This window comes from Antrostomus carolinensis, unplaced genomic scaffold (genome assembly GCF_000700745.2).
Source record: "Antrostomus carolinensis isolate BGI_N321 unplaced genomic scaffold, ASM70074v2 scaffold8303, whole genome shotgun sequence".
NCBI classification, from domain to species: Eukaryota; Metazoa; Chordata; class Aves; order Caprimulgiformes; family Caprimulgidae; genus Antrostomus; species Antrostomus carolinensis.
Window position 1 is genome coordinate 73,191 of NW_010303101.1, and position 14,439 is coordinate 87,629.

Genomic DNA, 14,439 nt, shown 5'->3' on the forward strand with positions numbered 1-14,439 from the left:
TACAGCAGCTCAGTTTCTCTAACACAGGTAAATAATAAAGCCCTGCAAGGACACAGCCACTTAACTCCCCTCTCCTCCAGAAGCTGCTCTGTCCCCAGTTAGCTCTGCCCTGAGGTCTTTACCTCCCTCTTACTATCAGGACCTATTGCTGCTTTTCCCATCCACAATCCTGAAGAAACTGAGAAGGTGTCCCCAGTAAGTCAGCATATTATTTTTGCTTTTTCTCTCTAAACAATGAATGTAATTAATATTTAATATATACTATCTAAAATTCTTTTTAATGTTTTTTAAAACTCTTTGAACCTTTCATTAACTCCCTTGGAAGCCACAATGTATAGTTTGAGAAACATTGCTCCAGAAAAAGACATACAATTTTTAAAAATATAAGCCAAACCAATACAAAATTTTAAGTGGTAATATATTTTTGCAGTATTTGCATCGGTAAACAGATTTTACTGCTAATATATTTTTCATATTGGATCAAGGTTACGACAATTTATTGAACAGAATGTTTCCGATAAAATAAACTTTTTATAAGACCAACCATGACACGAATTAATGAAATACTATAACTTATTCATACTCTGTAGGAAAACCCAGTCAAAATCCATTTTAACAGTGCTGCAAAGAATGCTCAGTTCCCATGTAGTTAGAAGACAACTAAACAACTGAAGAGCAAGCAAGTTAGTATTTTATTAAAATTGAATTATTAAAAGGTGTAAGGTCATTCATTCTAATCATAAATGATGAAAACAGAATATAGCATTGTCTCTAGATGAATGAAGAAGGCAATATCACCATGTAAAGAAAAATATTAAATAAAAATAATAAAAGTAGCATTTTCTCTCAAACCAAGGATTCTGTTATTGTTGTTGTTGCTTCTTAGGAGGCTGAAAAGCTGAATATATCATAATGGAGATGTGATGCATATCGAATCCAAAATAAAGGCTGCTAAAAAAACTACAGATACTGAGCTGTTAGTGATTTTATAATGGTACAATTTAATCATATCCAAAACAATACAGTGAACTATTTTAAATATACAAAAGGTGACATTTAAATAAGCTTGGTGAAGAGTGTGACAGAGTGTTTAAGAGGGGTCAGAAGGCTTTTTTCCAAGTCAACACACAAGATGTGGCTGGCAGCTGGACCTGACACCATTCTCACTGACATCAGGAAGAGCCTTTCCACTGATAGTGGCAGGACACAGTCCAAATTAGATGAAGTATGGCAACGTGTTGCTCTACCACTCCTTCTCTGTGTTATAAAGAAACTGGATTAAGATTCTTACATACTGTAGACAAATACCAGTTTCTTTTGACTAATTAACAAAACACTTTCCAGAAGGCAAAGGAGGACTTTGCAGCTAGCTTCTTACTAGTGTGATGATAGCAACTTACATAAGATTTTTCATACAATCTGAGAATCTTCTCTATTGAACCTTCCATCCTTGTTCAAGCAGCACTTTGGGGAACCTCCCTTTGAAACCTCCCCAAAATAAGACAAAGTGGAAAGGAGAAATAAAACAGACAGTGTAGAGTAGAGCATGTTTATTTAAGTTAGGTTTTGAACCAGGCAAAAATTTGGAGAGTTCAAAGACAATTAAGTCACCTCTATGTCAAGAAAAATAAAAAATTTAAAGGTTAAAACTTATTTGGTTTGTTCACCATATTCAGTAGCAGCCCAAAATACAAACGTTGCACTCTGAAATATCATTCTAGGCATTCATACAACAGATCAGTATCAGAAAAAGTAACTTTTGTAAGATTTCTTTTGCAGGCATAACTTCTTAATATTTATGGTACAATACCATATTAATGCATACCTCCAATTGCAAAGGCAACCACAAAATTCCCCAAGGCCACAGCTGCCTAATTCAAATGTTATAAAAGCAATAATGAAAAACACAGGCTGAAAAATCCCTTGTCTCCATAAATTCTGACATAATTCCAGAATGCGTCAAGGGATAACTTTGATTATCTGCAAGAAGTTGGATACCGATGGATATTTAAACAGACAATCATCAAGTGACTGAAAACAAACAAAAAAACCAACCAACCAGCACTTCCTTTAATAAAGGCACAAAGGAAAAAAAAAAAAGGATGTTTTTCTTTCTGTACTGATTGACCTCAGAACCGGAATTAATGCACTTGTAAATACGAACTCATTATGTAATGATGCATAGTATGGCCATAGGATGATCGCATTATTTTACTGTACATCAAACCATTCGATATCACTTTCAGGACTGCTACGCAGAATGCTTAATTCTTCTTCTTCTTTCTTTTCCCTAACCTTTCATATTTATTCTAAGAATAAGAATATTTGCAAAAGGAATTAATATGCCACATTTCTACTAAAAGAAAAAAACAAAGAATTAATCAGTAATCTTATAGACTGCATTTATCTCATAATTCATGGCAAGACTGCAATGTGAAGGCAGAGCTGTTCAAAGTAAACCACTGAACATTCTAAGAAGTATTTACGCCAATTAGTAAGCAGTTAATATCCAAATGATCTAAAAGTGTTTTCCACACTCAGATACCACAAATGTTTGTCTGGCATATGGCTAATCTAGATCACTAACAGTGGACAGCAAGTTCTTAAAACTTTAATTACCAGGACGCCCTGTCACTCACAAACCAAACTGCTGTATACGATGGTAGCACCTGCACACTGCCTGAGCTCAAACATTTGTCTTGCACTTTCCCAATTTACAGGCATACTCAGTATCTTTCCATTAAGTCTCATTTTTCATGTATCTGCAAATGGCAAACTTCATGTTCTTAGACACAATTATTGACTAAACAAGCAGAATGCAATTTACCAATAATGCTTCGACATTACTCACTTTCAGCTAAAATTAAATTTTGAAGGTTCTCAATTAAAGCATCTCAATATAAATGTGTCTCAGTTTAATTCACTGAAATATTTACCTTCTACATTGGCTGAAACAGCTGTTAAGCATGTTCATTGGGAGGATGCACACAGAAACTCAGTCTCTGTTTTTGTGTCATCCTCCATACATTAGGACAAGCTTCCACCTTCCCATCTCACTCATTGCAATTTGATTAGGATACGGCACTACATTTTTCCTCTGTTCACTCCATTTGCAGAACCAAAAAAATCCCACAGCAGCCAGTTTGAAGATCCTAATTTCCATTATATCAGAATTTCATCCCCATATCTTATTCTAATCTTTTGAATGTTTTGCTCCTGTTTTTTACTTTAACAGAATTATTACTGACTCATAACTTCCTTATAGTTTGTGTCTGTTGAATAATACATATGGTTCAATTATTGACAGCACAATTATAACATTCTCAATTATTTCATGACATCCTGATATAGGAAAACAAGTTATTGTAATTTCCCCTGCTTCCAAAGGCGATGGAAGTACGGCTTTTCCTTGCTTTTTCCTATTTGCTATCCCTTTCCTACCTCTCCGCTCTCACTGCCTCCCAAGCTCCTGTTAAAGAACAGCAGCCTTACATGAATCAGGATCATAAGAAATGTCACAACAGCCATAGGGCAAATTGCAATTACAAAACATACAGCTTTTCTGAAGATGTTTTTTTCAGAAATGTTTAAAGTAAATTCTGTTAAATAAATATAATTTCTTCATATTTGTAACGGCTATAAAAATACACCGCACTCTGATTGTCTTCATTGCTTGTTATTAATCAAACATACAGTACCGATTTCACACTTAGGCTCCATTTAAATTTTAACATCAGCTGACTTTAACATCTGTTCACCTCTGATCTGCATAAATTAACAACAGAAATCTCCACATTAGGTAGCTTCTGAAGTTTGCCTTCACTTCACCCTGGAGCTTTTTTGACACTCAATCTACTTAAGAAAATTGTTTTTTCTCACACTAAAATCACAAATTACAACAGACACACATATGCACACTTCACACAAGTGTCGAACGAGGTTCTGGACTTTTCCTGGTGTCATGCTTGATACAATCAGAACAATGTCCCTGTGATACCAGAATTACATCTCTGATGTTTAACAGTATCTTTATGTGTACTCATATTCATATTTTCTGTGCTACCAGCAAAAAAAACCCCACAGCAAAACCAGTACTCCAATTACTGCCTCTCCTCCCTTTAAACCCGTAAGACTACAAAAAACCTCTATCAAGGGTCAGTCTCATCTTATCTAAAACAGATAATCTACATTTAAGTTAGCTGTTCAGAATCCCTTTATCATCAAACAGAGAGGCATGCACAAGGTCCAACTCAGCTCATCCTAAGGCAGATCAGTCTGAAATAGGTCCAGATGAATGAACCAGTATCTGTTATGTATGTCTGCTGGCCAAAGGGAGTGAAAATGAGAAACCTGAATGGTAAGTAGATATGTACATAGCAGAGATCTAAAGACAGATCAGTTGATTAATACCCTAGTGTCTGTATTGAACTAAGGATGCTGAGATGTAAATCAGAGCCAAATAAAACACGCTAAAAGATGACTGGATTTTTGCTTCTGGAAATGAGTGCGGAGTTTCAAACAGACCCACAACTTTAGCTCATGGCTGCATTCACTGTAAAAGGACCACAGGAATCCTCTCTTTCCTACTGGACTCAGTTTAAATAGTGTAAATTATTTTCTATCCAATTTCTTCCCACCCTTTCAGAGCAGTCTGTCTTGAAATAATTGCTTATTGGTTATTGTCTTCATGAATGGCCCATGTCAGAAACTTCTGTTGTGGGGTCTTCAGTGTATTTATTCTCGTGGCAAATGATAAAGTGAAGCAAAAAGAAATATTTAGGAGAATGACCCAATTCACCCAAAGAAATACCAAGCTCACTGAAAGGGGATTTAGACTGAAAGCATTTGACTCCATTTAAAGCAATGATGAGCATTTTTCATTTGTATCTATATTATCACTAAAGCTATGATAAAAGTGCAGCCTTCAAGTATGGACTTTCATACACTCATATAATGCATACAGATTTAAAAATTTATTTTCAGACGCTAATAAGATATTTTTGGTTGAAAGTTTTTGTCACATGTCTAGTCAGTACTTTGTATCTGAAAGACCAAGACATCACAGTCATTTAAAAACTTACTCAGTTTCAAATACAATGATGCATTTAACCATTATAAAATAACTTATATATAAATATGTATATATATATATATACACACACACACATATATATATACATATTTGAAAGAAGTTCTTCATGGCATTAGCTCTTTTTATAAATCTCAATATTTTAAATGGCAAAGATCACAGCTACTGGCAGTGGCATTTCCATATCTTATCCCCTTTGCCCAAACTTTGAAGAAGTCTTTTCTCTCTCTAATGTACTTAATTTTAAATCAGACCTTTTATTGTAACAATAGAAATGTCCCCAAGATTGTATTCTTTATGCAAAGAAAATAAAATTCTAAACATTGTTCTACCTGAATTGAATAAAATAAGGGATGATTTGTCAGTTCCATCTGCTGGTTACATGCTTTCATCAGTCTGCACATAACTTTTAATTCCTAATGTAATCCATCACAGTGACATTTTATCCTAGAGTGAAACATGAAAGCTTTAATGAAACCATTCCATGGTTTCCAGCACATTGCAGGCTTACTAAAATTAAAGGCCCAGCTGGACATCATGTGCTACACCTCCTTATGTGCTGGGGTTCAATCTCAAGGACAACTCTGAAACGAATATGACTTTATTTATAGGAGGAAATTTTGATGGTCAAGTGGTTCACTGAATAAAATCACCTTATAAATTTTCCTCTAACTCCATGACTGATCAAACTGAAAACTCAAGATCTTTTACTCCTCTCTTTCTTTGAGGTTATACTGCACTGAGAACTTAACAAGAAGTCAAACTAAAATTTATCAGTTTTTGAAGTATGCTTGTTTCTCCTTGTCTAGAAAAGTTACTTTGGGCTACTTTTCTACATTGTAAAACACTGAGACTATTACTTCTTAATTTTTAAAAGCTCTAATAACAGGCTTAATTTCAATTGAGCCTATGAGAACATGCTGCAGAGAAATCATTTCAGAAACAATTTTTCAAAGCATACAAGAGTAAATCCATATGCTGCTGAGATGAAGCACAATAAAGCATCATTCAGATAATCTAAAGTTAAAATGATGGTGTATGACTTATGATTAAGCTTCATTACCTGCAGAGCAAGGGGCTTCCATCTCATATTTTTCAGTAAAGCTGGTGCTGAGGTAAGCATGCTCTGAGGTCGCTTTTTCAAAGTTAAGATAACACCACTCGGATCCTCTCGTAGTGCATTCACCAAATTTTTCAACTGCCACCCCACCTGGTAACCAGTAAAATCATTACAATAAAATTGAGGTACAGTATTCAATATGTAATGTTCCCTTTTTAAATAAGTAAAATAACATAATAGGAGTGTATATGTATATATATATATATATAAAAGGAAATTAATTATAGAAATGTCAAAATAAATTACTGCATAAAAATCATGTCAACTGAAATAATTATTATAATGCATTAAGATGGCTATGCATCATTTCATGTTTTAGAATTAATAAACTACTGTTACTCCACTGTAAATGCACAATTAAATCTCAAAGTGTTTTCAAAATTAGCTCTGGTACATCGACTAGAAGGTTAAAAATCCCTAGCTTCTGCCCCAACAGTTCAATTCAAAACTGGTTACTACTTGAAGTCCACTAACCACATGTAGTCATACAACTTCTACTCCTAACAGCTTATGCAAGCACAAACTAGTTCAGGAAAATCTTCTACTCTTCACACTGCTATAAAAATAAAATCATAATCACGAGGCCTTTTTTTAAAATAGTACTTCTTTCATGATTATTTCAGAAACAATTACAGTTAATTAATGACAGAAATGTAGTCTAGTCACTACTTCAGAATTAGCCCAAAGTAAAATTTTCCTAATTGGATTACAGTATTTTTAAATATTCTAAAATTAAGAACTTGACTAACATGGAAAGCAACAAGTCTTTATTTATAAACACAGGATAGAACTTTCTGAATAACTTACTTTGCATTTTTGAAAAAAAAGTACTTCAAATATTAAAACAGTACAACTCGTGACAATGATTTTCAGTCTAAATAATGCCTGTATCTATCTTGAAATGCTTTAAGATATTCATTCCCTGCATTTTTAAGTTTGGTACCTAGAGTGGTAATACACAGAATCATATATCCCTTGAAAATCTTGGCCTGTAGACTTAGAAAGTGATTATTTCTGCAAACTTGACAGCTTTTCTAGCTTTTTTTCCTCTCTCCTCCCCCTAAACAAATTCTCCTGACATTTAAAGGATCACAGTTACAAATATTTTCCTGCTTTCACAAGTTACATAAGAACAATGTTAAGAAGAAAATGATCCAACTGAGAAGTGAAATTCTTACTGAAAAAATATCTGAAACTCTGAAGTGATAGGATAACATCATTGTAATAAGGTTACTCTATATCACGTCAATATACTTGAAAAAAGTCAAATAGTCAATGTGAACAAAGAGAATGCAGATGTTCCTTATCATTGGTATAGTGCAATATGACACAAATACAGATGTTACCTATGTTTAAGCAAGGTAATCACACGTAGGTTCTTTCTACTTTTTTTTTTTTTAACCTTATTTCCTACTACACTGAAATTCAATTTGTTTGCTTAATATCAGTTATTTTAAAAGCTGATACTCCCCTATGAGCATGCTACGTAAGCCAACACTAATGCCTACCAAGTCACAGACATGGTTCAAACCTCACCACTTTTCCTCAGCTACTGTGAATCCACCTGTCCTCTTTTGACCACAGCAAAGTTCATTACATCCAGGATGCACTTCTACACTAGATTATTGTAAACAATATGCAGGGTATTGACAACATGCATCTTTATGCAATATTTTTCAGCTTCCACAGAAGACTTCAAAGCATGCTGGAATTCTTTTCAGTCCAATGTACTAAGCATACGGCTATTATACTTTGAACAAAATGAAACATGATCGTAATCAATTTCAGCTCAATTCCCACATCCAGGTGAAGTCTCCATTTTTTTTTGAACAGTATTTAAATCATGTCTCTGTAAATCCAAACTTTGTGTCTAAATATTATGATTCTATAAAAAAATACCTTGCATTTACAATATTGTTTTCTTACTTGGAGACACTTCCACCACTGCTTAGAAACAATATATTCCCCATAGTTCCATAATGTCACCGTGGGCATATGCAAGTTTTCATTTGCTACCCAAAAGAAGCAATCAAAGGTCTGCAGTTCACGTAAGGTATCTCTCTACATAAGCTACTGGACACTTTAATTCCCTCGTAACAAGTGAAGACAGATTTCTGGAGAGGAATCCTTCTGCTGAATAAAGCATCACAGGGAGCCTTGACAAGAACACGATGTGGCCCCAGTTATGGAATCAGGATGTAAAATTCTTGCCATTTAAGTTGATAGGATGCTGCATGTGAAAGCTGTGCTTTAAGGCCATCTGTTTCTCACTGAAATAGCCAGAGGAATATAAATAAAACTGATGTTTTTTGGTTATGCTAGCAGTTTTTAAATTATTTTAAATGCATTTTCATGCTTTGCAGAGATAAACTGTATCATGTATTTCAACTATGCCTTACATTGCAATAAATGGGAGATTATCTAATCTCTTTGTGAGAGTAAGGGGAATTAAAGAAAAAAATGATAGAATGGTTTGGGTTGGAAGAGACCTTAAAGATCATCTAGTTCCAACCCACGCACAGGCACAACTTAGCCAGACCCTGGGTAATACTGGGAGCCCCGGGGAGCAGAGGGGAAAGCATGGGATTAGGCCTGGGCTCCCGAAGGAGCACAGTGCCCCTTGTGGAAAGATAGAGTTTGGAGCAAGTCAGGCAACAGGGTTTTTTTGGAAGGAAAGAGGAAGAGGACTATGGGCTCAAGGAGCAGCAAGGGAAGGTGAGCACGGTATGCAAAGACAGGGGAACTAGGGGAAGAGGGAGAGGAGAGTAAGGGAGCACCACAGGGGTGCTATGGGGTCATGCTGAGCAGCTCCTGCCAAGGAGATTACAGCACCTTTGCTGGAGGACTCTACCACCAAGGTAGAGGAATAGAAAGGGTAGACCATGACACCTGAGGAGCAATACCCTAAGGTCAGGTGGACAGTGCTGCATAGGGAAGGCAGGAGAAGGGCCATCATCCTCCCAAAGGGGAGGGCAACATCCTGCATCAGGAGAAGCAAGCCTGAAGGCAGGTTGCTTGTAACATCAGTATCAGCCGACCTCCAAATTCCTCATGTCATTCCACCACCACATGCATGTCACCATGAGCTTGTGGCCAGGCTAGGAAGCCTCACCAGCATGCTCCAGAGACACTGGAGGCCACACAGGTTGCCTCAGTGGGGCAGGACTCTCGTGAGTCCTGGGAGGCATCTGGGAGTCCTGCACAGCTGAACCCAGCTCTGACATATCCTCCTCATCTCCCCTGCCTCTCTCCCTCGCCTCCCACTGGCTTCTCTACCAACTGGAATATTCCAGAGCCCATCACTTCAAATAACATAAAGTTTTAGCAGGGGTTGCTGTTACAGAGCTCTACTCCCAAACCCACCACCTGGGAAAAGAATGTGCCACTGAGCAAGATGAGACATATTTTAAAAGAATCCAAAGTTTATTTGGATTGAAGTAAGCACATCTGCCTGACAATATTACAACAGCCTGAAATGAAAATTGTACTTTGAATTCCTATTCTCAGTTGCCAAGAACTTCAACATTTTCAACTATTAAAAAGCTGCTCTTAAAGTAATGACCTTTTTTCACAGATTAACATATTGCGCCCTTCATGACAAGCTTGGAAAATTGGCAGCAATCTTCCCTTTTTCTGAAAGTAACCATGACCATCCATTTACTTTTTCTTCCCTCGTTTTTTACACAGTTGCACCCATGACAGTATTCCTAAGCTCCTGTGCTCATTCACAATTTCTGTGAGTACTGCTGTATGTTATGAGCCAGAGAGGAGCTCTGTAAAATATTAACAAGCAGGCAGCCCAAATACAACTAGTTGGACCTAAACCAAGTATTTTTAGGATGCTACAAGATCCAATCTGAAAAAATCCAGCACATGTATCCCAGTGAAATCATGGAACAGCTGCATCATTTAAAAGCAGTGTGCAAATCTAATAGACTGAAACTACATCATCTAGAGGGTAGAATTATAGACAAATAGATAAATAGAACAGAGTCCATATTTTTAGAGGCATATTCCTCTTCAAAGGGTCACCAGAGTCCCATGAAAGTTGATAAGAGCTTTCTGCTTCCATGAGAAGAAAACTGATTTTTTTTTCCCCCAGTTACAGTAATTCATTCCTGACTTGCAGATTTGTAAAAGGGAAAAGCAGTAAAATCTCTACAGTTCTAAAGGAAAAGTAGTATTTTCCTGCTAAGCCATCTGCTATTTTCTTACTAGGCAAATATGCAAAATCCACTCTAGTGTTTAATTTTTAAAAGTTCCTGGAATGGGGAGATTAAAATTTCTATTCTTTCAATGTTGCCTGTTAGAAGTGGAATGCAGTCAGAGCTCTTTGACTTGTCAAATATTTCAAGCTCCAAGCTTTTACTCATTTTTTATCTAAAAAAATAGAATTTCTAAGAGGAAACTATATTCACCTTAAGAAATTAGTGGGTGCTTTACAAATTTCCATATCTATTATCTGTCTTGCATTTTGTAAATAAAAATCAGTGCATAAGAAAAAAAACCAAAAAACAAACAAAACACTGCACTTCAAATCACTGTCTATCAAACCTAGCACTCCATTAAGCAACTCAGAATCTTACAAGAAACTATCCGGTGTCATACTGTTAAATTAACAGATTGATTTCCATGAACACTGGCCAGAAATGAGGATGGTCAGCTGGCAGCCCTGTGAAACAAATATGTGAGCAGCAAGCATCTCCTTCCCTTCCCCCAGCTGCACATGCCTGAAAAGGCTAAACAATACTGGAAGGCCATAGGTCTTCTGCCTCCAGAAAACATAATTGGGTGAGGAATTCACAGAAGGATGTTTACAACATGGACTACCACAGAGATGAAAGCTGTATCTGTATGTGGTAGGAGAAGCAGTGTTAGAAGAGTAGCAGATGCCTTTCAGGGGTTTATCCAGCTTCTTAGGCTAGCATGATAATGAACGTCCACGTTTACATTACAGCTTTCTCCCAGAGAGAAGAGGTCAATAATATTGTGATTGCATATGCTGCAATTCTAATTAAAGAGTATCTCAGCTATATTATTTAAACAAATGCCATTTTAATTCAATGTTAAAGAAGTCAATTCTGTGCATCCTTAGAATGTCACTGATCACACTGCACCATATCATTGCCCAGAGTCACAACAACAGTTTGTATATAAAGTACATTGAGGAAAATCACATCTTTTACTTGAACAAAACCTGATGTTTCATGAAAACTTTTGCTTACTGCCACTAAACTATGAACTAAGTAATTTTTATATTAACTTTTGGTTATGTAAACTAAAGCTCACAATTAAGAGACTTTCCCCAAAATAAACTAAGTTAGAAACCAAATTCAAAGCTGAAATCAGAAGTCGCTGCCTCTCATTAAGCTGCTCTAATCACATTTCCCCGACAGAAAACATTTCTGATCTAGAGCATAACTTCCAACTGATTTTATTACCTTGCTCTTTCTAGGTATTTGCACAGCTCAGATCCACCGTCATGCAACAAATTTCACAAATCTCACAAACGTTAGTAACATGACTACAGAACACCACGGTAATGCATACAAGCATCTGTTTTACCTGTGGGAGAACTGAAACTTGCATTATCCAGGGACACAGAACCAGTTCTGTATTGAAGCTTGACACTGCTTAATACCAATGCTTACCTTTCACTTTTCACTGATACAATCAACCTTCAGTTCAGAGCTACCTCACTGTTTTGCTTTTGAGTCAATGCTAGCAACATCCTAGAACAAACAAATGAGTATTGTTGGGAACAGCAAAGACTCCAACTTTATGGCTTTGATTATATCCTATTTTACAGATGTAACATTAGTGATTAGGTATGATTTTTTGAGGAAAAAAGGCTCTCATTTCCCTATTTTAGGGCATGGCTCTAAAAAATAGGGTTGATTTCAGTTCACTCAGCTTTGGTGTGCCTCTGAAATTTGAAGCATCCTCCCTCACTTGAGTACCTGCTCTTCCCCACAGTGACTGTCTGCCTCCAGCATGACTGTAAGGCATCTCTCTCTTCAATCAGGAGTACAGATAACCAGAATAGACAGGTACTGGCAATTTGGAGGGTTTTCATCCAGCCTTGCATCCACTTGTGGAATGTAGCTCTCAGCATTATTTAGCCTCAGAGGGACTAAACTCAGTCTTTCAAACCCTAGAGGGGTGTCTCAAGCACCAAGATGTGCATAATTTCAGGTTAAAGGCCTTCTGTGAAGGCAAAGCGCTGTAGTGAGGGGAATACATGAGTACAAGGCCCAGTCATAAAACAAGCAAGGTCCCTGTGCTGGGGGTAGAAAAACAAGAGTTCTCATCCCAATTCCCAGTGACCACTTTTTTGTGCAATATAAATGCAATACAAACTACACATACACTCCAGGGAACAGGGTTTGCCTCATAAAGCCATGTTGTGATGAGCACACCCTACAGGTTCTTCAGCAAGAGCATAGACATTAAACTACTATGAATAAAGGTGCTGTCACCAGAGACCTCACTTAGCCTCATTTTCAGGAGCTTCCAGGGAACATATGGAGAGCCCACATGCCTACCTCCATTTCAGCGGGGCTCTTGGCGAGGGACAGACCTCCTGCCTGAAAAGAGACATTTCAGGATCCCTGGGTGGCCATAGGTGATGCTAAAGAAACTTTAAGGATGATTAGGGAAGTGCTGATAAATGTGTAAGTAGGTGCAGAGTTGGTGTCACAAGCTGAAGGCTCAAGCAGGATTTAGGCAGACTGGATCGCACACCAGTTTCTTACAGGTTAAGCTGCAGTATGGATGTGGGTGGCCTCATCCTTCGTGGGGGAGAAGGGAACAGCCAAGTTCTCCATATTTGATGTGGCACAAGGAACACGCTCCTTGGGAGTGACCTTGTAGTATTAACCCACTACAGCCATGTTTGCCTTACAGTAACTCATTTGTGCTTACATCTCACAATGGGAATTTGAGGCATGTGTGTGTGTGTGCATTGCACATTCTCAAATTTAAATTCCCAAAATGGTCATCCCAGAATTAAAACAATAAATATATATAAGCATACATGCATACACACATATATAAGTATTTTTGGTTTAGATTAAATTTACATTTTCACACCTTAATATTTTAGAATTATTCCAGTGAGTCAGTAATTCCAACAGTCTTTGACCCACCCCTCTTTTCAATGTATAAATAAAGTCCCTGAGATTCCCAGCTGCCCTGCAGATAAATGGTGCTGCTATCCTGTAAACAGATGTTTCTTGAGACTGAATTCATACACTGAAAATAAATTAACATGTGTACAAAGAAATTGCAAAAAAGAATCCTTAAAGGTCACTAATAACCAAACAAACGGGAAAAAAAAAAAAAAAAAGAAACCAAAAAGCCTTTAATTGAGCTGAAAACTTACGTAGTATCACTTAGCTAAAGGAAGGATAGGGACAAAAAAGTTAAAAGAAATTGTCATAATAAAGCAGTAATTATTTAGCCATGAGAGTTCTTTTCTCTTTTGTTTCATTTTACTGCTATTAAAATAATCAGCTGTAGACTACGTACAGTGTTCAGGTCACTGAGGTGTTCTAAGCCACGACTGAGGGTTTTTTAATAAAAAATTACATATTCAGAGTACATCTATTCAAATCAGGCAAAGAATTTCCCTGCTTTTAATTTTTCCTCCCTCATGACACAGCATTAACTTTTTTTCCTTACTGTTTTGATCTACTTTTACAACTATCACTGTTCTACACTTCCTCACAATTACTTCCTAACTTCATCAGAATAAGATGATTATGCAACAGAAGATCAGGCTGGAACCTGAACATCCGCTGTGCAATTTACATAGCTGCTACTGCATAAAGGACAGAGGTATTCAAAACTATTGAATCCTAATTTGTACATGGTTCAGGCTGCGCACAACTGTAGTATCAACCAATTAACTTGCACAACTTTGAAGACATTTCTCCTTACTTTTCACCTTCTCTACAGTGTACTTCAATTGTCAGCTGTCTCAGTTAAAAGGAATATTGTCAGTAGCAGAATAATACCTGCCTTCCTTTCCAAATACATATACTTGAACTTACACTAACAGTAAGCCTTTTAACCTCTTAGTATGAGACAAAAAAAGTAATGTAATCTGTATTCTGTTCTAGACATCAACATAGTTAACAATAGAAAACTCCAATTCTACTTATTATCTTCCACCTGGGCATAAAGCATATGCTCTAATCATATATTTCACACATCAGAGACTAAGAAA

The 14,439-nt window shown here is 36.7% G+C and overlaps 1 protein-coding gene across 1 annotated transcript in view; it reads right to left on the bottom strand.

Annotated features, from left to right (window-relative positions):
* Positions 1–14,439, bottom strand: part of CNKSR2 (connector enhancer of kinase suppressor of Ras 2) — a gene marked incomplete at both ends in the record, with an annotated part of 89,288 nt that overhangs the window by 56,479 nt on the left and 18,370 nt on the right. The window contains one exon of the mRNA XM_010163976.1: positions 6,153–6,299. Within this exon, the coding sequence (XP_010162278.1) occupies positions 6,153–6,299 (147 nt within the window). The remainder of the gene's footprint in view (positions 1–6,152; positions 6,300–14,439) is intronic.